Below are 23,230 nucleotides of genomic sequence, written 5' to 3'. Positions count from 1 at the left end.
TCAAATTCTTCTTGAGATCAGTGATTCAGAAAGCCATATGGGATTTTTTAATGTTGGGTACAATATCTGAACACCAGAAAAGTGAGATTTCTTAGATTTTCTTTTCCCTTAAGTAATACAGAGCTAGATAAAAGACACACAATGTCATTTTATGCCTTCCTGTTCCCTCATTTTGCAAAACTAAGTATTGTAAGTGGTCAAAATGGACATTTAAACATCCTAATATGGTGATATAGACAAGCTATAAGGAAATGAGTTAGTATATCAATGTGTGTTTGTATACTTTTGACATTCTGGTAAGTACCAACCTGGTGTACTATTTAATATTCATCTGTTTTGATCTCTGAATGCCTGCTAAAATAAAGAGAATGCATGATTGTTGACTGTTGTTAATCAGCTTGGACAAACACTGTGCAGTTAGAGAAGAAAAGGTGACTGTTGTAAGTCAGTGCATTTACATGTACTTCTTCAGTAACTGAAGATCTTTTTGATTGTACTAAACCAAAACAAAACAAAAAACCCCACATGAAAAACAGTACCCTAAAGTCAGATCAGCCTTGATTTCATTTCACCTGAAACTTGGTCTGGAATAGATAAATGCATTGATGGAGTAGAAATGACAGCCATGGGTACAATTCTCTTTTCCTGGATCTGCATATTTTTCATTTCAGAGCAAGACCCTTATGAAAATTATTGTCACTTCAAGACGTAATCCTGACTTTACTTTTGGGTACATGTGCCCTAAACACTTAGCTTACCTCTTTTGATGTCCTACATTCTACATTCTCTTGTCCAATAGGGTACGAGGATGGGAGAGACCAGATGAGTAAATCTCTCCAGGGGACAGCGAAATTTGCAGCCAGGGAGGGTGAGGGGGTGAGGCTCCCTCAAGGAATTGTTCCGGTAGTACATTTCTATGGTGTATTGCCTGTTTCAAAATACAGAGGGGTCAATAAAGTTAGCTGTGCAAAACCACACAGCCTTTCCATGCTGCAGTTATTGTACTTGGGGACAAACTTTTAGCCAGCTTATTTGTCTGGTTGCTAATATGTTTATGGTTTACTAATATAATTAGTACTCTTAAGAGAACTTTTTTTAAGCAATGCGGGGTCAACACCAATTTGCATGTAGTTTGCTGTCTTTGCTAAGGAGTTAAATAGATAAAAAAGATGGAGAACAACCTCTCATAAGTGTTAGATATCTATATATCTATATGTATATATATAGATATGGTTTTCAGGCTTATTCTGCTACTGACTACTAAAATGAATGCAATTACAATAATTAAAATCAATGTGTAATATTTCCCTGAATAGTGAACCTCACGTATCCGGTTTAATTAGTCTTGGGTATCAGAAAATTGCTTCTTAGAAAAAGTACATATTAACAGTATAGCTTGCAGATACTTGCCCGTTTTTTTCCCGGTAAAGTTCAAAAAAATGGCAAGCACTGTGAGGAGGCAATTTTCCATTGAAGACATTGAGTGCCATCTGTAAGGCAGCAATGGTGGCTGCATGCTGTGAATAGAAGAAACCTTTAATTACAGGTCTGTTGAAAATGATTGCATGAACCTATTATTTAACAATATTTCCCTCACATTATCTGTCCACTCAATTTTAATCTCATTAGGGCCTCATTAGTACCTGCCCTTTGCACTGTTGTCCAAATATTGTCCCTTTATGGCTATATAAACTGAAGTCTTGCATGTATAAAGTATACGTATATGGAAATATTTAAGAAGCCTTAGCCACTTGCAGCTCTTACAAAATTAATAGGAGCTGTTAAAACTTCTTTCATAAAGAACTAGGGTTTTTGCCTGTCAAGTAAGCAGTGTTTGAGATCAGATCAGTAAGTTCTTTAGTTGATATATACCCAATAGGTCATGATATAAATGCAGTTTCGAAACAGGAGCTTTTTAATGAAAGCAATCAAAAAATTTCCTCCTCCAATGGCAGCATTTGTACATTCTAAACAAAAATATAAGATCACAATTGAGTAACTGCCTTCATAAGGCCTGATAAAATAACTGTAACCTATTTTTTTTCTTTTTTTTCCCCCCATATGCACTTAAAAAATGCAGGAAGAAGGAGATTTTGTTTTAAATTAACTTTGTGATCCAGGTTTAATAAAACATGACGCATGATTTTTCCAGTTCCCTGCTCAATCAAAACATTATTCCAATAAAGAAACCATGACATTCAGTTGAAAGTTGTAAGCCAGGAATGCTTCAGGTTTTAAAGTAGTGCCTGTTCATTAAATTTTTTTTAAAATTTGAGGATGTTTAAGGTTAACCAAATAAAAAATGCTTGTAGCTGTATTTCATGAAGGAAATAAAAGTTCACAGCTTTCACTGCATTTAATAACTGCAGAAAGGAAGCACAAGAGAAGCAGAAAGCACTCACCGTGGAATACATAACAATTTTTTGGTGGTATGAAGGCTTTCTAGCATCTAAGATATGCTTTAGAATAGTTTTTAAAAGAATACCTGAAAGAAAATGGGGAAGCAGTGAGGATGAAAGAGATGCTTTGTTAACATCTGTATTGATTGTTGTCATTTCAGCAATCCGTCACTAAGTGCACCAGATTTGTTCGATTAACTCAGTTGGTAATTTGTGCAGAGTGCCTTGATTAATAGTGACAGTATCTTTCAAATGAACAGTGAACCTGTTTTACTTCCGTGTAAAATGTTTTGGGGATCCCTAATAGCCTCAACAGCTTCAAACCGTGCATTCACAGTTATTTGTGCCAGCAGAACAGTGCAAGAAGAGCACAATAATGAGTGCTACCCTGTTGTCTGGGTAGCTTGAGTGATTTCCTGCTTTCCAGGGAAAAAAGAAAGAGCATATCCTCTTGACTCTGGGGCTTTATAAATTGTGTCGTTGTCTGAGTTTTGTTAATGTTAACTGCTGAAAACTGTAAGACAAACTACTTGGTTTAAATCAATGGCTGCTCTAGTATGTTAATATAGGGTTGGCATGTTGACAGGTTAAAATCCTAAAAGTAGAACTGTACCAGCTAGCAAATTAGACAGAATTAGTCTTTAGCTTCTGGCACATTTTTAATAGCAATTGTTAGTAAAGCAAGGGCAGAGGTTTGAACTTTGTGCCAAATTTTGCAATTTGGAGCTTTGAAAAATGCAACAAATTAATTCATGCTTATATGTTCATTTGTCTTCCTAAGCTCACAGATCCTGCCTGTACACTGCCCATATAAAACAAAAAGGAGGCTCAAAAGATGACAGCGGATGAATGGAGAAGAATGAGTAATAAAAAAGGTATAAAATACTTTCAAATTTCAGCCACTGTTTTCTGAGCAGAGTAAGGTTTAGAAGCAGTTTAGTAATCTCATTTTAGGACTCTCAGTAGTGGAATATGAAGACTGTTAGGCAACAAAGTCACAATTCTTACAAATAATATTTTTCTAAGTAAGTTACACCTGGAGGCTTATGCTACGTTCAGACTTCATTCAATTCAACAAGAATCTGTATGTTATATTGAATTTCTTATATAGTCTAAATTATACCTCAATTACAATGTTAGATTAGGGTATTCATGATACATATGTTCACTATCTCCCTTCCCATTAATCAAAATATTTCACTGCTGCCCACCAATATCCCCATAATGGCATCTTTCACCATTCTACCATAAAATCAGCAACATTGTCATACACCCTTTCTTCTTTCCCATCCTGCTTTTGGTTTTAAGTGGGATAAGAATTCAGCTTACCTCCCTGCAAACGTGATTTTTGTATTTGTTTGTGGACCCCAAATTCTGCTTGCAATAACAATTCTGACAGCTTTATTAGCTTGGTCCTGACACCATGAGTAGCCCAAACAGGTAAAGTGTAATTGTTAATATCCTAGAGTGAAGAAAGAAAACATGGTGATTTTCTTACTGATTCCTACTGCTAACTGTTATTTATTCTGGCACAAAATACTTCTCAGAACAAATTCCAAATGTTTCACTCCAGTAACATTTTCTCATTGTAATAAAATGATGACTGTACTTTGCATTTAGACAGCTGTAGCATTGCTATTTATAGCATCATAGTGCTTGAAAGAAATTTGAAGGGCAGTTTTCAACAAGAAGAGGAATATTTATTAATAATACTAAAATTATGCAAAAAGCAACTGGCATTTTTTATGTTGTCAGGTGAAAAAAAATCACTATATTACTTTTCCAGTCATGTGCTGGGATGTATTTTTACTGAAACAAATCCTGTATAAACATCAGGATTTTAAGGGCTGGTAGATCTCAGGTGTAAGAGGAATACAGAGATCAATGTATAGCTGTAGTATGGATGTACCAAAGTATGGAGTGGATGTATAAGGATGAGATGTAAATGAAATTTGTACCTATTGTGGTCTATTGGGTACTGTCACAGTCCTCAAGCTAAAGTGGAACAGATTAGTCTTTCCTTGGGGATGCAGTCCAAGGTATATTAGTGATCACAACTGTGAGAAGGGAAGACATGCACAATACTCCTGGTTTGCAGTACCCTGAATTCCTGTTTAAACAAGGTTGGTAATTTTCCCTTAGAGCATTGTAACCTTTGGACTGAGCTCACCAAAAGGAGTGTTCTTGTAACAAGCAAGCTCAAAGGAAAATGTCAACTGCTTTAAGGGTTTGTTTAAACAACAAAACAATAGAATGTGCTATTGGTTAGACCAGCTCGGATCACAATGTTATCCATTTCTTTTTTAATAAATGTGATTTATGTCTTGAGGAAAGAATTAGATGGCTGCATGCTATTTAAGACAGTCTGTAGGCAAGCAAACACCTCAGTCTCCAAGTTACCTGAAAGTCAGATAACACTTAGCTGAAAGTAACAGAGAGATGTGTGCTACTGTGGTTTCATGAATTGTACTAAAATCTATGTAAGCACTCTCTCTTCTGTATGCTTGAAAAATGAGGGAGGCTTTTATGGCAGATGTCTTAATTGATACCCTTGGAGTCCTCAGTCAGTAGTATCGAAGACCAAGGCTCATCAAATGTAGCACTAGAAGGAGAAGCACAATTTTTTTTTTTTTTTTTTTTTTTTTTTTTTTTTAATTCCAGTGTTTAGCTAGATTCTTGATGGGAGCTGTGGATTTTCCAAATTTGTCTGGTGACACAGATTCTCAGTATTATTTAATTATTGAAATAGAAAGTTGTGGTCCTGCATTTGGAAAACATGGAAGGGTGACCTCACTGAAATTACAGTGAGATGTCCCAACATGTTAACATTTCATTTCACTTAAGGCCCTGGCCAACATTCTATTCAAGTCTGCTTTGATCAAAGTTGGATTTTGCAAAAACTGCAGGAATGAAGGTAAACTCATTCAATTCACACCCTGTAAAATATTACATGTTGCTTCTGAAATCCACCTTAAGACTCCCTCACTAATATGCCAGTACTGATGACCAATTTATCATTACTATATGTTTATAAATAGTTATGCATGAAAGTGTAGCAAAAGCTACCTTCAAAAAAAACTTTTTAAAACAAGACTGCAATTTTGTGTCAGCTGAGGTAAGTCTTGACTTTGAAGAGGGATTTTTTGCTAAGTTAAGGGCAGTCAGGATTTTTTTCAAATCATGACGTTTCCTGACTGCGGAACCCAGACACCTCTGCCACTTTGGCAGCATAGTATCCCTTTTTTATACAATCCCTGCTCTTTTGTGATACCTTTGCTTAGAACAAGTTCCCAGTCTTGCACAAATAGCAATTTGTGTCATTCCAATGGCTGCTTAATTTCTGAAAATACTCGGTCCACTACTGGCCATGTACAAATAATGGCTTCTCTTGCTTATTTAATTTGCGTAAAATCTTTGTGAAAGGATGCTTATGTTTCTTTGCCAGCAACATATTTTTATCCCTGTGTATCTCCTAGTGGGATCTGGGGGAGTTACAAGACAATTTTATGCTAAGGTATGCTTTTGCCTAATTCTCCATATGCAATCACTGGCTGGATTTTGAATATGAAAGTCCACTAGTTTGTGTTCCTTACAGTGGTGGATGACACACAGCAGCCTCACACCTAGAGTGTTTACAGGATTTTCAGTTGTAAGTTTGATGTTAAGTGAGGGTTTCTGGGAAAGAAACTGCAAGTAGTCAATGTTTAAAAAAATTTTTGAAGCACAGATCTATGAAATTTTTATGACTTACAATAAAAAAATACACCAAATAAAAATACCAGGTTGAAGGAAGTGTAGGAATTTCTATTGGACTCAAAGGTCTTAAGGGTCTTTTCCAACCTAAATGATTCTATGATTCGATTTACCTCATAATGTAAAGTGTCAGAGAGCTTCCAAATCTTTTCACTAGTCAACTTCTTCAATGGATATCCTGTATGAGTGGCTAAAAACTTCAGAAATTGCTGGAATACAAAAAAAAATTCCAAACTTGTATTACTGAGGGCATTTTTACAGGATTTCTACACACTGCCTGCCATAGTAGTACATAGGAACTTTTAGAAAGAAGGTTCATTGCTTAAGTGCACTTTGCACTAAAGCAATGAACCAATGCCTAGATGTAAGACAATTTGGCCTATTAATTTAGACAAGGTTGATTATTTTAGTTCAGATTTGAAGTATGGTGATCATTTATGCTTAGTGGAAATTATTTGTTTAGAAAGAAGTAGAGGGAGCATAGATATATGAAGAAGTCTGGCAGAAATGCAAGAAGTGCTTAAAGGAAATGTGGTAAACAGAATTATTCTGATACTGGTACTCAGGAGAAGGAGAGGTATGATGTAAATTTGCTGAGGTAAAATGGGAATTGTGATTTACTTGCATATAATACCCAGATGCAGAGCCACAAATGGATGATTGAGGTCAGTGGTGAAAGATAATAGAAAAACAGGTGAGGTTCACAGTGTCCTGTTGAATACACATGTGAAGTAGAAGGTTGCAGCAGAATAAACATGTGGTTATATAGTCATGCAAAGGTTTTGATGATGGAGAAAGAAAGGAAAGGATGCCATATGAAGACAGGCAAAAAACATAAGAGAACACCTAAATTAAGATTTTGAGTGGAAAACATGATTAGGAAATTCCAAAATTAGTTTGAGGAAAACACTGAGACTGTTATAGAAATTCTGGGGAACTGAGCTGAGAAAATGAATGTGAACTCACAGACTTATACAGGCAGAGATGTCAGAGGAGTTGCTTTACAAGGGAGTAAACAGAGAGAGGAATTGGAATAATTTGAGAGGCATTGACACTGATTTTATCTGAGTTTTTGTTTTGTCTAGTCCCCTTGAAACTAAGTTTTTGCAAGTAGGTCAACAATTTATCTTTTCTGTGGCTTGCCATTTTCAATTGTCGGGAATAGCCCAGTCCAGCTGGATCTGTAATGTTGTAATTGTTTTTTGCGTATGTTGCCTACACTCACTCTGAAGATTTGAGATCTGAAGGGAGCATATTAACTGCTATTTTTTAAACCCACGTGTTAGATAATGTTGAAGAAGTGGTACACTTTAACTGGATTTCCAGAACTGAGAATACTTTACCTTGTAGTGCTTGAATTGCCTTTGGAAATCCTTTGTTGCAAAGGTTTCTCTCAGAAGCTCCTTGTACTTTGGGCAGTGTGAGAAAGGTAGGTATAGCAACTGGAAAGAAAATTACAAAATCCTAGTTAGGCAAGGTGCATCTTGCTCTGCAATTCAACATACCCTTGCAGGATTGCTGTTCTGATTTGCTGCACTAGTTAGGACAAGCTGAAAAATAATTTGGGAACGTAGTTTCAAGGATATTCATCTTCAGGACTCTAGGAGTCATACTGATGACTACATAAAAAAAGAATCTTTAAATGTTCAGAGGAGTAATAGCTGCAGTAGTTCAAAGATTCATTTACACAAGATGAAATTTGTCCTTTGACAGAAGACTAAGACAAGCCCTCATGAACCTCTTTGTTCTTAGCTTCTCCAGGGATGATTTCATTCATTGTGTTCAGTCTTTCTTTAAACACACCATCTCATTTTTACAACAAATTACAAAGCAGCAGCTGGACTACAGTAGGTGTCTTTGTGCATACTCAGCTGTATTGAGTCTGTTTAACACAACTTCATTTAGTTCAGTTAAATTGTAGAAATTTATGACCTTTCTGTAACTCGGTTTTGTCTTTCATCAACCTAAGATATATGAATGTTACACAAGACTGGAATAACTTAAGAACTTGTTATTTCATTTATATGTATTGATATATGTTAGCTAAATTTATTTTATTCTTATTTTCTGTGTTGAATTTTAAACAAAAATTAAAACTTGACACTGATATAATCAGTGCTTTTCCCTAATGAGTTTTTTTGTCCTTTTCTCAGTTATGTAGCTCCATCTATATAGTCCCAATATTAAAAGAACTTTGAAAAGGACTTGAGAGATTTGAAAGGATAATTAGTTTGGAATGTTTCACAGCAGTTCCTCAATCTTTTTAGAAATACAAACTATGCATTCCACAAGATAGGAAGGTATTTGTGAATTATAGCCATAGGTTCATGAACAGGTATGACTTCACCAATAAATGATGGACACTTTTTTTGTGTTGTAGGATACATGTGGTCTCAGGCTTAGCCTGTATATGCAGTAAAGATAAATAAAGCTAAAACACAAATAGTTGAAGAAAGTATGGAAATTGTGCATGTGTTCATGACTTTATGATTTGTTTGAATAAACTTACTTGCCCCCCTAGATGTGAATTGCAGCACCTGCTTGCTGAGTGTGCCATCTGTGTTGGTACTGGCCAGGTATTCTAGTCTCTCTGCTGGGATATCCCCACCTGTGACAGTGTCAGAAGCGGCTCCTGACTGTGCCTGGCTGTGTGTGTGAAGAGGAAGACATGTCTCCATACCTTCCATCTTCATGCTCTCATTACCCTGAGGTGAGAACTGTTGCTCCATGACCTATCTGACGTGATTACCTTATCATCATAGACTGTGTTAATTAGACTTGTAAAGCCCACACAATTTATCTTGCATCACATGTGCAAACCTGCTCTCACAAACTGGGACTCATGCTGCACACTCCTGATCTTAACTTTTTATCACAGATTTTTCTACACAGAGGAGATTCCATCTCCAGTCTGCTGCACAGCTTTCCCCTCTAGACAAGTATATGCAAGCTACAGAGCTGCTAAGGAAGGTGAATAAATATGTTGCCCTATGAACTTGTGCTTAAAGCTCTGAGTCTTCCTTCCTTTCCCCTTTTACTTTTCTCACCAATCCTTGGAGTACATGCATTGACCTGCAAAGTGCACGAAAAACAACCCTGTAACCCAATTCTCACCATAATGTAAGTCCCACAATGATGCTTTTGTCTTTTACATTGGCTGTGGAGTAAGCAATACTGAAGCACTAATGAGTTTAAGTATGTTTTCTCTTCTCAAACAAAGAAAGCCATGTTTGCATTAAATTTAAGATTAATCTACTTCTACAGTGATTTACTCGCTTTATAAATAAACTCTCTTTCTCTACACCCAGTACTCCCATTTTTCTTTCTCTTTTATTAAGATCATGTCTCTGATATGTAAGTCCATTCCTGTGGAAATACTTGCCAACACTTCTACTCAGCTTATTAAGCCTTTCTGCATGTTCTTTTCATTGCCTTTACCATGCACTTTTTACTGCACCTTTATCACATATCCTGTGTACTTTACTAATGATCAAGGGAAAGCAGATGCCCCTAGTTTATACTCACATTATCCTGTGACAGTGGCATTGTGTGAACTGGAATGGGCTGCCAAAGGATTCTGGGGTTCCAAATCTGATCCTGTGTTGGTGGGTACAGTCCGGCAAGACTTGCCTGAGCACTCATAAGTGTGTGATCACTGTCAGTGCTTTGAACATAAATCTGAAGGAGGAAAAAAAGAAAAATAAACACTTTTGATGGTAATTTCTTTCATTAGGTTTACTTTGTCTTTTTGGTAGGAAAAAAAGGGGCTGATACTGGGGATGTTGTCATATAAATGGAATGGCATAAAGAAGGACTGCGATAAAGAAGAAGCAAGGAGAAAGACTGCAGAGGGAATAAAATTTCACTGGACAACTGAGCTGCAGCAGGCTAACATCTCAGAAATCCTAGTGGACAGCATGAGATTGACTCTATTTGATCCTCTAGGCTTTGGGACACGGCATGTGCACTAAAAAGCTGGAACCTAAATGAAAACTGAGTTGTATCTCCATTCCATGTAGAAGTGTAGCATTGGAGGTATTTGACACAGATGCTCTCCCATACAGCAGTGTGGGAGCTGAACCTGATGTGCAGCCTAAAAGCCTTTCATGTGATTTTCAGTTATCCATCAGGATAAAAGCTGAACTACAGTTTCAGGGATACTTTGGAATGACATTGACTTAAATTGGTATTACATTTTCTCCAACCGTACCAGGTTTAGACTCTTATGCATCCAGGAAGTCCCATTAACAACCATGAAAAACATCTTCCTGCCCAGATCCAGTACTTGCCTCATACTGCTTGTATACAACGCTCAGGAAATGAGAGTATCTCCTCCGCATGTACTGGCCAAGCTCATACTGTTGTTGTATGCCAAGCTGTAGAAGTAACACAAGAGCATAAGAGGCTAAAGAAATGTGCTATTCATCCATTCCTACAACCAAAAAAGAATGAAATAATATTTGATATTATTTTAATAAAAACCTTTTTTCTTTTTCAAATTGAATTAGGAAAGAAGACATGAGAAAAAAAGTAGTGAAGTTGCTGCATGTATGGTATTGGATAACATTAGATATGACTCCTGGTAGATGCAGTTTTGTATTTTGCTCTATGGAAAGCTATGTGTATGTTTATCTGAGCTAGTGAGACTTAAAGCAGGCACAGAGATGTTCCAACACCATCTGTCTACTTTCTACTCTGTTGCTGTCTCAGAGCTGATTAACTGGGAGTGCAGACAAAGCAGCCACCTGTCCATGAAGACACATCCAGGGTATGAATCCCATAGAGTATCACCAGTGATTCCTTATGGGGGGCTACAGTTTTAGCCTGGGGAAAGATTTAGTTTTTCAGAATAGAAGTCTTGAAGTAAAAGTCCTCCAAGCCTCTGGGCATTTTGCTGCAATAATTAATTTTTATCAACAGTCTGAAACATTTGATTTTTGATTCTTGCCTATGTTCCCAACTTTCAGTCACTGAATCTTGTTGCACTTTTGAATGACATTCACCATCACAGATCTTATTCACATTTAAACAATAATCCATAAAATGGAATCAAGTCACTTTATCTCTGTGTTAAATGAAACCGATGACAATTCTCTACCCTCAAAGCAAAATTTTTCCAGTCCCTACATTTTAGTAGCTCTTAGCTGAACATCTTTCAACTTACCTACATAATTTTGTGAACACATGACATATGAATCACGAAATCAGTTAGGTTGCAAACGACCTCTGACACCACTGAGTCCAACCTATTACCTAATGCTATTACCATGTCAACTAGACTATGGAATTAGGTACCATCCACTCTTTCCTTAAACACCCCTGGGGTGTTGACTCCACCACAATCACACACAATGTCCCTGTAATAGTCTCTATATTGCCATCTTTTTACTTGTACATGGTGTTTCCTGGCCTAAATTTAAACGTTTTCCACTTTGCTCATGTAATCATTACTGTGCACTGGTGTCTGAAGTACAGTGCTTACTCATTGCTTCCTAAAGAAATTTTCTAAGCTGTGGGATCAGAGGATAATTCAGGCTGAAAGGCGCCTCAGGAAGTCTCTAGTCCAACCTCCTGCTCAAAGCCAAGTCAGCTAGGAGTTACTCAGGACCCACTGTGTGTGCACATGATCACCTCTTTCTCTTGCTGGAATGGTGCACCCGGTCTCCTAGGGTGTATATGTGGTTTAGGCTTCTGCCCCAACTTGCCTAATATGCATGTTGTTAAGTCCTGACTCCTGGGTCTTGAAGTCTTCTATGCCTTGGAGCAAGCTGCCATGGATTGCTGAACTTGCATAGCATTTGTATGGAATGATTGAGTCACAGCTGAGTTGGGAAGCTGCTCTGTTACTCCTCTTTCTTCAAGGGGGTTGACTTGAGCAGAAATAGGCCTGATTTTGCTTTGGAGAACAGTTTTGCCTCCTGAGAACAGCGGAGAAGAGGAACCCCTCAGGCAGTTTGTTCTGTTCTGATTTTGGTGGAGACCTGGCAAGTTCTTTCAGATGAGAGAGACACTGCAGATAAGGTGCGTGTGCCTAACAGAGAGACACACCTCACAGTCTGCCTCCATATGCACTGTAGCCATTTATCTGGGGCAACCACATTTCTCGAACTACTTCAGAGAGACTGCCTGGTTCTGAGTGCTGGGCAAATAACTGGCAGCTTTTGCCATCCAAATAACATATCTTGGGCAAAAAGGAATGAAGCACAAGTACACAGGCATAGTGGGTCCTGCCAGAGGGAGAGGAAAAACACCCAGTGTCCAAATACTGCCTTACAGTCTGATAGTACATTTTACCTGTGGCTCCATTTGTAAGAGGTGGCAGCTAATAGAAATTACAGTCAAGGCAGGCACAGCATGTGTCAGATACAGTATCTATGCTGCTTCTGGTTACTACCAACAGCTGATTCCACAAATGCCTGCACTATAATAGTTGAGTTTTAAACCAACTTTCTTGGCACAGCATAAGAAGAGTTTCTGCTTGTACTGAATTTAATAGTTTATGAGTAGGGAAGCACTCCTATTCAGCAGAGATTGTGGGAGGGTTGTGTCTGTCAGCACTTCCATCTCCTTCTGCTACTGATGATTAAATCTTCCTGTGTGGTCTCAGGTGAACTGAAATGGTCACCAGTGCCTCGCTCCTCCCAGAAGACCCTAGTCTGCAAACAAAAAGCTCAACATAAGCTGACACTGGATCAGAACAGGCTGGCTCAATTTCATTAAATATTAGTGAGTGATGTTGCTGTAGTTTCCTCATAAGTTCCTCGGCTGTCCTTAAGCAGCAACTTAATAAGGGCTTTCTCCAAGTGAAAGCAAAGTTCCAACCCCCAAATATCAACACAACATTTTTCAATATTTCAGTTCTTTGCCCAGGTAAACAAACTCACCTTGGTAAGTTGGCCATATCCCTGTTGTCTTGCAATTTCTTTGTGCTTATTAGTTGGGAAAAACTCCTGTGGGGTATGATCCCCATGGCGAAATACCTGATGAAATAGATGAAATTGCTTTTGTGTTACTGGTATTTTTTGTGGTGATTATTACTAATCAGTGTAGTCACAAGGAATATGCTATGACAGGGAGTACTGTATCTGATAGATGCTAAGTATATTAATAGTGCTTGCCTTAAATTTAGATAGCTACATTTCCTGTTTAATTTATTTAGACAAATATAACTGGTTTTTTTTTCATTTTAGAATAAATTAGTCCAAATAAATTTTTGCAAGTTATAAAAACTATAGGATACTCTATTATATTTTAAAGAGGTTTTTTGTATTTTAGAAGGCATAGACCATAATATTAAATAAACAGAAAACAAACAGAAGCATGTAAGTAATTTTTCAGAGATATTTGAACATTAGTATTTTGGTATGACTAAGGTGGAATTCAAAAGGAAAAAACCCAAAACTATAACTCAAAGTAACAGTTCTGTGGATGACTCCTGTGAAGTCCTCTTACTTCGCAGAAATTAGCCTTAAAAAGTCATATGTTGGCTTTTTCATCACAAGAGGTGATAGAAGTGTTATCTAATATGTAAATACAGGCTAAACTGTTGCTCTGAAAACACTGAACCTGTTTTGGAATTTCACTTCAGATAAAAGATGTATTTATACAGATATATTGGATTTTTTCATTCATACAATGAATTCTTTGCTTCACATGCTTTGCAGCATAATTCCTGTAGATGTGAGCAATATGATTCTAAAATTTTAAGATTTTTTTTTTTAATTTCTTAATCCAAACAGGGAAAAATTAAATAAAAAACTGCAGGGAAAAAAATTATATAAATTATTTATATGTGTGGGTGATGTTCAGAATAAGATTCAGGCTTCCTGCAAACAAATGGTACATCATAACCATTGCAAATAGCATTAGATTCACAGTGCTGGTTTCTGTGTTGCTTGTTCAACATCATTGTACACTTGTTTGATTTTCATATATTGAAATTTACTTTGTATGTTAGTCCATTGAAACCCCTGGAAAAGTGGAAACTCTTCCATGGTAAAGAGGGTTTTTACACTGTTGGTATTTAGTTATGAAATCCTCTCTTACATTTTAAAACTGAATCCTGTGTTATTTTTCTCTTAGTTCTATAAAATAAGCATTCTATATCCCTCCAGAAAGTAAGTTCATGTAGGAGTGCACAAAGGAGACAAAATTATAAAATCTTATTTAAAATTAATATTTTTTTGAACAATACAATAATTAATTTTGGGTATAGAGGAAACATTTAAATATTTGAAAATGTGCCCCCTCCTCCCTACCCTAGAGTACAAAAAGAGTTGTAAGTGACAGGTTTTGAAGAAATTTCATTTGCCCATACTTACTAGGGACACAAACTTCAGTTTTCTTTTAGCTGTTGTTTGGTGAAGAAAAATGCAGAAAAGACAGAACAGGAAACACAGACTCCAAATTCCACAGACCAGCTGCCTTGCTCTCATCCTGAGGGTAGCTTTCAGCTATTTTGCACACCAAGGTCCCTGGCTGGACGTGGTGATACAGGAGATATATGGCCAAGAGGGGTGGAGTCAGCAGTGCTTAGTGAAATCTGAGAGTGGGCTGTGAAGTTGCTTCTCTCCCCTTCTAGGGTTAGTGCTTTTCAGGGAACTCATGAAATAAAAAGTGTATTTCTCATTAGTACTCAATTCCTGCGTCCCATGTATAGCATAGAGTGAAATCTCTGAGCTCTCTAATTCCTGCCCCTGGCAAGGCAGGTGAATGTAAAGAGCCAGAGGCTGCCTTCTGTTATTTAACTAGGATTTAGTATGGGTCAGTCAGCCTTCTCAAATATGAAAATGCTGTGGGTATCTTACTGTATGCAAAAGGGCTATTAAACCCTCTGCATTCCTAGTGCTCCCAGTCTTCTCTGAACACTTTGTACTGGAAGGAGCATGCTAACAAATGTCCTTTTGTAAAATATCTCTGGATTTTCCTGGGATTTGGCTGTGATTTGTAGGAGGAATAAGCAACAGAAGGTTTTGTTGCAAAGGAACAGGAATAAGTCTAAATTCATTGCAAAAAATATAGACATATATGAATGAACTTTTACTCTCTTTAGTAGATTGAACTAAATCTACTGTCTCTAGTGGCAAAGCATGTGACGCTGTTTTCTAAAACTATCCCCCAGAATTCCATACAGTTAGTTAAATTTTAAATTTTCAAATTTCTCTTGCTGCAAACACTCTAATTGTTATAGGATGCATATATCAAGAGTTGCTTCTGTCATTTCCCCAGTATATTTTAAACAAGAAAAAAAACTCTGGCTCGGAGATGCCATTGCGAGAGACAGGATTGATCTTGCAAGTCATTGATTTATTTTCAGTCCATTCATGTGTTAGTGAAAGTCCTGTTAATATGTTAAAATTGAGTATGATTTCTTAGTCATCAAAAGCTGTCTGTAAGAATTTAAAAGAAATTACTGAAAAAAAATTATCATGTTGCTACCCAAAAAGGTTATATAATCCAAAACTAGTTTAAGGCACAAAACAAAACTTTTGTTGTGATTATTAGATATAGACTTCTCTATGGGGAATCAGTTCTCCTTCCTGAGGTAACAATGTTGTGTCTTTCACATCTGTCAGAGCTAAAAAGATTCCTCTGTGAAACATTCAGAGGTCACACTTTCATTTCTGCTTTTACCTCTGACAATTTTAAGAGATTCAGAAATAGAAAAATGTGGGGAGTTGCCCACATTTATTGAGAAAGAAAATGCCTTTTTTTTTTTTTTTAAATTTGGAGGCACCTGGAGGGATATGGGTCAACTGATTGAAGCTATTCACACCCTGTACATGTCATACCTCAACAATTTCTCTGAAGAGTCTGTGTTTTGCTGTTTCTAGAGAACATGGCATCAGACACTACTCCTAAAATACACTGCTCTGCAAGACACGATTTTTAAATAGACCAACTCAGAAAAAATAGGCAAGTTCTCAGAATTGCAAGGCTCCATTCAGGTTCTTCATATACTGTAGATATGTCTGGGTGGAACTGCAGATCTACAACAAGAGCAGAGAGATTTAACTTTAATCTTTTCAAGCATCCATTGTCTCACACTTTATGTGAAACTTCTCTAACTAGGAAGGTAAAATTACTCTGAGGATAACAAAATATTAGTGTAAATATTGGTGTAAAAATATCAACAAAATGAGAAAAAACAGTAGTGTTAAAGCTGATACTTTCTTCCTTTGATCTGATCTTGATGCTTCTAATTCTGTGAGAAGAGACATGTAAAGAGCTTGAATTGTTTTTTAAGTACACCATGTTGATTAATTCTGTTCCTGTTGAAGGTCGCAGAGGGAGAATGAAGCAGTGTGCTGTGCCATGGTGAGAGGTGTTTAAACTCTAGCTGTTCCAAAGTCAAGGGAACTGCTTCTTTAATATGTTTGCAGCCTGTGTTAAAGCAACAGCTGGAGGTGGAAGAGAAGATAATGATAAAGTTAATAACTGTACCTCTCTCACTTCCTTGGGAGTACAATGGACAATATATGAGGTGTAGATCACATGCCTTTATCTTACCAATAAACCTGATGAAATATTTATGGGATCATGATAAAAGTAATATTACTAAGCAAGTAAAAGTACAGCTTTGTGTTGTGTTCTGTACTGTGACATCTGAAGCTGCTGGATCTTTGACATTGTTGAGGGAATGCAAATGTTCATTAACAATACTCCAGTGCGTTAAAATTTGTTTAATGGTTTAAGTGCTAGTATTGTATTTGAAAGCTTATTAATCTAAAGATTATAAATTTGACCCTCTACCCCCAAATTACAATATAAAGAATCCTTTCCAGGCTGTGATGCTCACACCCTGTCCCCACTTTTAAGTGTAGGGTTAAATCTGCTTGGTATGTAAATACTGGGTAGGATTGGACTTGCAGCTTGAGATGCTACTTCTTCATTGACAATGGAGAAGGGTCAGGATTGGTTGAAGACACAGTGATAAGAATATTAGAGGAAGACTCCAGTGTAAAATTAGTGTGGGGAGAAGGAGGCAGGTGGAGGAGGATTTCAGCCTGCCCACCCTGCCTCCCCTTCTTAACCTTGCCTGAAGCAACTCCTTAGTGGGATTGTTATTCCAGCCTCTGGTGTTGAAGTCATGATTCTGTGGCTTCTGTACAGTTTGGGTGTCCCTGTCTACTTCCATGACTTTTCCTCATCTTTTCTCAGCTCCAGTCAGATCAAGGCTAAATGTGTCAAGAGAGTTCAAGGTTTGCTCTGGTTTACAGTGTACCTCTTTGTCTCCTGCTTGCATGCTTTGGTTAAATGATGAAGAAAAGTGATGGTATCATTTCTTCAGCTGCAATAAACTAACAGTCAGAACAACAACAAAAAAATACAACTCCAACAACATTAATAGGTAAATAGATAGGAATCAGCTGCCTTTATTTGGCTAATGCTTACATAGCCTTCTTCGGTCCTTTGTGCTAGGAAAACAAAGGCATGTCATGTCACCATGCCTTGCCTCAGGGACACACTACCCCTGCCTTGAAAGGCAATCTGCCCCAATCAGATACACATTTTCTGTTAATGATTTCAGTGTTGGCATACAAGAATACTCATTCAATAATACTCTTTTCTGCACATTTTCAGACTGAGTTAGAAGCATGTCCAACTGCTTTGAGGAGTTGAATTATGAGGCTAGTTATGAATATGAACAAAATGGAGTACCTTTGTCCTGCAAATAAAGTGGTCTTCACTGGTACCTGGGGATTTTAAGAACTATGCATGATGTCCTTTTTACTGCTGGCTGAATACATCACTTATTACCCTATATTCTCTGATCCTTCCTTGAATTGCAGCAGAAAAGAGGAGACAGCAGTCAGTGTTGGACTTGTAAGGACTACTGCTGTGGCTGTTTTCAGGCCATTCAGTGTTCTAGGCAATTGCCTTCTTTTTGGGTTCAAAGCTGCACTCGATGTCACCGGAGACAAAGTACTTTTTTTGCACAGTGGCCAGCTTCTTCTCCATTACACTGATACAAATATCAAGTAATTGTTTAGAAGCTGATGAACTTATTCCAGCTATGTTTTCCTTTGTGTTTACACAGCTATTCTTCCACTGATGATGTTCTCAGCACCTTCATCTGGAGTTTTGCTGGACTGTAAAACTCCCTCCTCTCAAATGTGAGCACTTTCTCTCCAGTTCTCTATGACTCATCGACTTTTGGTCATAAAATACACTGACATGGAGGAGTTGCCGATTAAGATGTAGCTTGGTAGTTGTGTTTTAACAGATGATTACTATAATATCAGAACAAAGGGGTTTAGCCGGCAGTATTCCACAGAGTGGTGGTTCTTGTTTTGATCTTGGGCCATCAGTGAGTCACAAACCTGAATTTTGTGCAGTGCAAAATTCCATCATTCTTTTTTCCCCCCAAATTCTGTGAATAAATTCAAGTAATCTTGCTTGAGTGTAATGGATGGCTGTATCCCATAACCAGACTGCCACTGCAGGAAAGAAGTAAGGGTTGTAGCAAATGGCTAGGAGATGGGAGGCCTTTACACCAGTGACACTATCTAGTTATTTAGACTTGCTAATGAATTGTATGGACCAGCAGGATCATGTTGCTTTGACAATGAGAGATGAAATATTACTTGTGCTGAAAGAACATTTTGTTCCAGCCAGCCACCGCCACAGCTGTCTAGCTTGGGTGTAAAGCACAAGTGTTTCATGCAGGTGCTGACATCAGTCCAAACAACCTCCCTGTGTGTAATCAAGCATCAAGCTATTGTCCTTGTGCACCTTAGAATACCTGAGGGGTTTGGGTTGTTGCTTTCTTTAAATTTTAATAACTATATTTAACTTTGAGAGAGGCTACAATAGCTATGATTAAAGCAATTGTTCTGCTCAGCTGGAATGATTTCTCATCATGCCCTAGCACAATGCTGCAAGATTTGAAATGCAAATATGTGGGAGGGAGTAAATGTTCTCTCAATAACTTTTTTATTTCTATTGGAATAAAAAACAAAAAAATTCTTTATAAAAATACCAGCTAAGGTAAAGTATAAGCCAAAAATTTCTCATAAATATTGTATCTTTCTGGTAATCAGTGTCATTGATCCCTGTGAGTGATTTACTTTTTGATACTTAAATCCTGAATTAGTAGTGAAGAATTAATAAATTAGCTGTTCCTTCAGATCTAATTCCTCCCCCTCCTCCTTTCTGTTTTGTTTCTGTACTGTTATCATCTTTCAGGGTCTTTGGATTCTTGGAAGTTTTGGTTATATTTGCTCTTCTTCATTTAAATCAGTAAAGCATTTTATGCTAGGATATAGGCATGCTTTCATGGCACATTTCAAATATTTTTGTATCAGATGTTTTCTTGAGAGGCTGGTGATTTATTTAAATATTGCCACAAAAGTTTTCTGAATGAAACTGTCAGAACTGTGAAAATGGATGACTGTGCTTTTATGTCGCTACAATGTGTTTATTAATACTGACTAGACTGGCTGGTGGTGGTATGCCAAAAAGCTCTCCTTGGCATTTCCAAGGAAATTTGCATTGACTGTAAATACAGCTGTTATAAACAAATTGTGTATTTTTCCTTTAGGTCATATGTCCAGTTTCTCTCACTTTAAATCAAACTAAAATAAATATTGCATATCAGGGTAACAGAAATTTGAAACTTTCCTTTAATTTAGAAGTAACAATGTGTTTGTTCTGTCAGGTATCTCAATCGGCCTCAACAAAATACTTTGAATAATGTCCCATTTTCTTACCTACTATAATCTTGTGTTGTCCATATTTGTCTTCACAGACATATCCATAAAGAGCACAAAAGTTGTAAAATTACGTTTTGCAGAAATATGGGGTAAACTATCCAGAGGGCAATAGCTAAAACGGAGAACAGACAAAATGGTACTGGCAATCACCCTGTTGTTTTGTTTTGGGATAGGGAAGAGAGAATAAGTGGTGTATGGGAGTGGTAATAGCTTCAAGGAACCCATTTTTATAGAAAAAGAAGTGCCAGTAGAAGGAAGATGCACCTAAAATCATGCAGGGAATTGACCGAGGTCTTTCTGAGCTGCTGCCACTACTGAGACAGATTAATGATACTGATAATTCTTGGAAACAACCAAGATACTCATTATTTAGCAACTTAGCTGATAATTACAATGTGAGTTTAGTTTTACAAAGTGTAGGTTTATTGGTTTGATTTATAATATGTTGAGCTTTCCAAGGAATTGGGAAAAGCTCTACACAAAGTACAGAATGCTTTGATTTTTTAATCCAAAGTACAGTGGAGAACTGTAGCACAATCCAGGCTATTTCAACAGCATAACAGGCTTGGGCTTTGGAGGAAGCTATTTGATTAAGTGAGAGTAAAAAGTGGGTAAACAAGTTTAATGCTTCAGATAATGGGAAAAGATGCTACCCAAAGCAATCCTGTGTTTAAAAGATACACGGTTAGGTTCACACTCTGATTTGCGTCAGTAGAAGGATGATGGTAGCCCACAAAATAAGCTTCCTTTCGGTTTCCATTTTTCCAAGCAGGAGAGATTTGGTCAACATTTCACATGTGATTCTTCACGTTTTTCACGTACACAAAATAGTGAATAATTTGTAACATATTTTCAGTTGAACTGTGAATCTCTTCTGCCTGGTTCAGAGTATTGTCTAAACTTAATTTAAAGCAAACAATAAGAAAAATACAATAGCATGAAATGAGAGTTTATTTTAGTGGAAACCAAAGAAAAACTGTATGTCTAAACATACATGAGAACCAAGAAATAGTACAATAGCTTGAAGAATATTTGCCTTTACCTACAGGCACCTCAGATAAATATTTTGCAAAAGCATATTGCCATCTAGTGTTAAACTCTTTTCTGTTCATTGCACTTTGGGCCGCTGTAGCTGCAGTAGGTTTCTGATGGACGCTTTTGTGAGAATCGTTGGAAATCCCATAATGTGTTGAGCAATGCAGAACAGCATTACTGCAATCAGACATCGAGAATACATGGCCACATTTCCAAATTTAAATAAAGATTAATTTCAATCATTTTTCACTCCTGTATTCAGGGTTGCTGGCAATATTTATGTACCCATCAGAATTAAGTGTTTGTTTAAGTCAGCGTCTGGCTCTTCTTTCAACACTGTGAGAAGTGGTGAAAAAACAATGCAGTGATTTTTATATACTTGTGTTATTAACTCTTCAAGAATTTTCTCTTTGTATATTTTCATCTGTGTTGTTATAGGTATTCAGCAAGAGAGAGAGGCTTTTGGATTAATTTTACAAAATGAGAGAATTTGAGTGGTCACAAGGATCAATCTGGGGTAATGTAGTTTCTTCTCTTCTTCTTTTCACATAGTTTGTTGGGGATTTTTCTCCTCTATACCACTCAGTTCTTGGTTTTTCTTAATGTGAAAGAGAGAAATTCTGCATCTTTTATTATTGATGGTATTCAAAGATGACATAGCTTTCACATCTCTCTTTCCATGCTTTATTTTTGATTTGAACTCATTTGATTCATAGCAATGACTTTCAGATAGTGAGGTGAAGATTGGAACTTTATCAGCTGGCTGGAAACACTTCCTTTTAAAAAGAACTTTTACCTCTATGACATCCTGCTTTATAGTTGTATAAAACTGTGCTGTACTTCAGCGATTGAAGCTGTAATTTCCTATTTGTATGATGCTTTAAAAAAAACCATTTTTATCTAGAAACATATAAAGAAAGCTCCAGTATATCCAGCAACACTGCCTTCTCTGTTAAGACATTTTTTTTCAACTGATGGGTAGAAACAGTTTTCAACCATACAGAATAATGGTTTTGCATGGAACCATTAGCTGAAAGTTGTCAGGTAGGTAAAGAAAAGGAAAAGAGAGAAGTTTACTGTACTGTACATCATCTGCTCACCTTGGAAAGGCAAAAGTAAAATGTAAAGGTAAAAGTAAGTGTGGTAGTTTTATTCATTTCCTAACTATGTATGTATGTATACATTAACTGTTGGACTGCTAATAAAGCTGGGTCTTCGACATTTCAGGTAAATTGCAAGTAAATGAAGTTTGGGAAATTATATGTATTATTTCCCTTTAAGAAAAAGGGAAAAGGAGAGATACCATCAGCAGAGATCATTATGCATTTCTAATTGAGTTACCACCCATCTCTAAACCCATGAGACCATCACAATGTTCTAGAACATACCTGTGTTCTGTAAGAGCTCCTGATGTATTCTATAAAGTAAATGACATTACTATGGAATTACATCAGTGGAACACTGCAATGTGTTTTCAATGCATTTTGACTTGGCTATTTTGTACACTGGATAACTGAATTTCCCCTTCCTTTCTTGTCAACTGTGGGCAGAGATTGTTGCTGCCTTGCTAAAGGTAAGGTAAGAAAAGAGATGCCTAAACTCCCAGTGCCTATGAGCCATAGGCTGAGATTTTCCTATGGCAAAGAGCCAGAAGGTGCATATCTCAGAGACTTAAGAGTTCTGAGAGTATTTCAGAGGGAAGGGACAATAACTTCATTCTTAAGATCACTCACTTTGCTGGAGGCAAAAATAGAACAAATATGCAGCTGTTTCTCAGCACTTTTTGTGCCAGAAGCTTTGTTGATTTGTTTCTTTGCATAGTCAAATATTTGGACAAACTTGCACCCTTTATGTTCACTGCTGTTTATTAAAATAAGAAGTTTTGACCTGAGATGTCTTGTTGCTAATGAATATATTGATTCCTGAGGACCAAAACATTTCCTCCATGTGAATATAGTCCTGCTGCATGAAGAAATGTTAGTCATGTCAACAGTGTGAAAGTACATTGGAAACTGTGGCATCTCCAGCTGTGAAGCTCTGGGGAAAACTGTACCATCTACTCAGGAGAGAAAGATTGTTAAATAAATGGGTATTATAACAGCCAAGGAATTAAGCAAAGGAAAGGTAATTTTAAGCACTTGGTCTTCATAATGCTCTGGCCAGATGAATGGCTGAGAGTGCATTTTGGCTAGACTGGCTCAATTAAATGGAAATCATAACAGCTGCTTAACAAAATACTGAGTTCCCGTAACTCCATTTTCATAGGAAAAATTCCAGCTAAATGACAAAAAAAAATCAGAGCCCTTGAAGTATGAATTTCTATAAAGT

The 23,230-nt window shown here is 37.0% G+C and overlaps 1 protein-coding gene across 1 annotated transcript; it reads right to left on the bottom strand.

Moving 5' to 3' along the window:
- Positions 1-771: 771 nt before the first annotated feature.
- Positions 772-14,627, bottom strand: LOC121353013 (prostatic acid phosphatase-like). Its single transcript, XM_041466503.1, has 10 exons — positions 14,474-14,627; positions 13,037-13,132; positions 10,442-10,528; positions 9,678-9,830; positions 7,496-7,594; positions 6,266-6,361; positions 3,729-3,861; positions 2,403-2,485; positions 1,411-1,517; positions 772-928 (listed from the first exon to the last, which is right to left on the bottom strand). The coding sequence occupies exons 1-10, from the start codon at positions 14,585-14,587 to the stop codon at positions 772-774; spliced, it is 1,125 nt and encodes a 374-aa protein (XP_041322437.1). The 5' UTR covers positions 14,588-14,627.
- Between the last annotated feature and the right edge of the window lie 8,603 nt (positions 14,628-23,230).

This window comes from Pyrgilauda ruficollis, unplaced genomic scaffold (genome assembly GCF_017590135.1).
Source record: "Pyrgilauda ruficollis isolate IOZ18807 unplaced genomic scaffold, ASM1759013v1 scaffold2, whole genome shotgun sequence".
Lineage (NCBI taxonomy): Eukaryota > Metazoa > Chordata > Aves > Passeriformes > Passeridae > Pyrgilauda > Pyrgilauda ruficollis.
This window is presented reverse-complemented; position numbering and strand designations above follow the sequence as displayed.

Bases quoted from the DNA above. Each gene is read 5' to 3' on its own strand.
- LOC121353013 (XM_041466503.1), bottom strand. From the start codon at position 14,587: ATGAGAGCAAGGCAGCTGGTCTGTGGAATTTGGAGTCTGTGTTTCCTG. The intron at 9,831-10,441 runs GCAAGTACTGGA...TTCCTCCTTCAG, and splicing joins TTGTATACAAGCAGTATGAG to ATTTATGTTCAAAGCACTGA. The intron at 7,595-9,677 runs GTGAGTATAAAC...TTTTCTTTCCAG, and splicing joins TGCCACTGTCACAGGATAAT to TTGCTATACCTACCTTTCTC.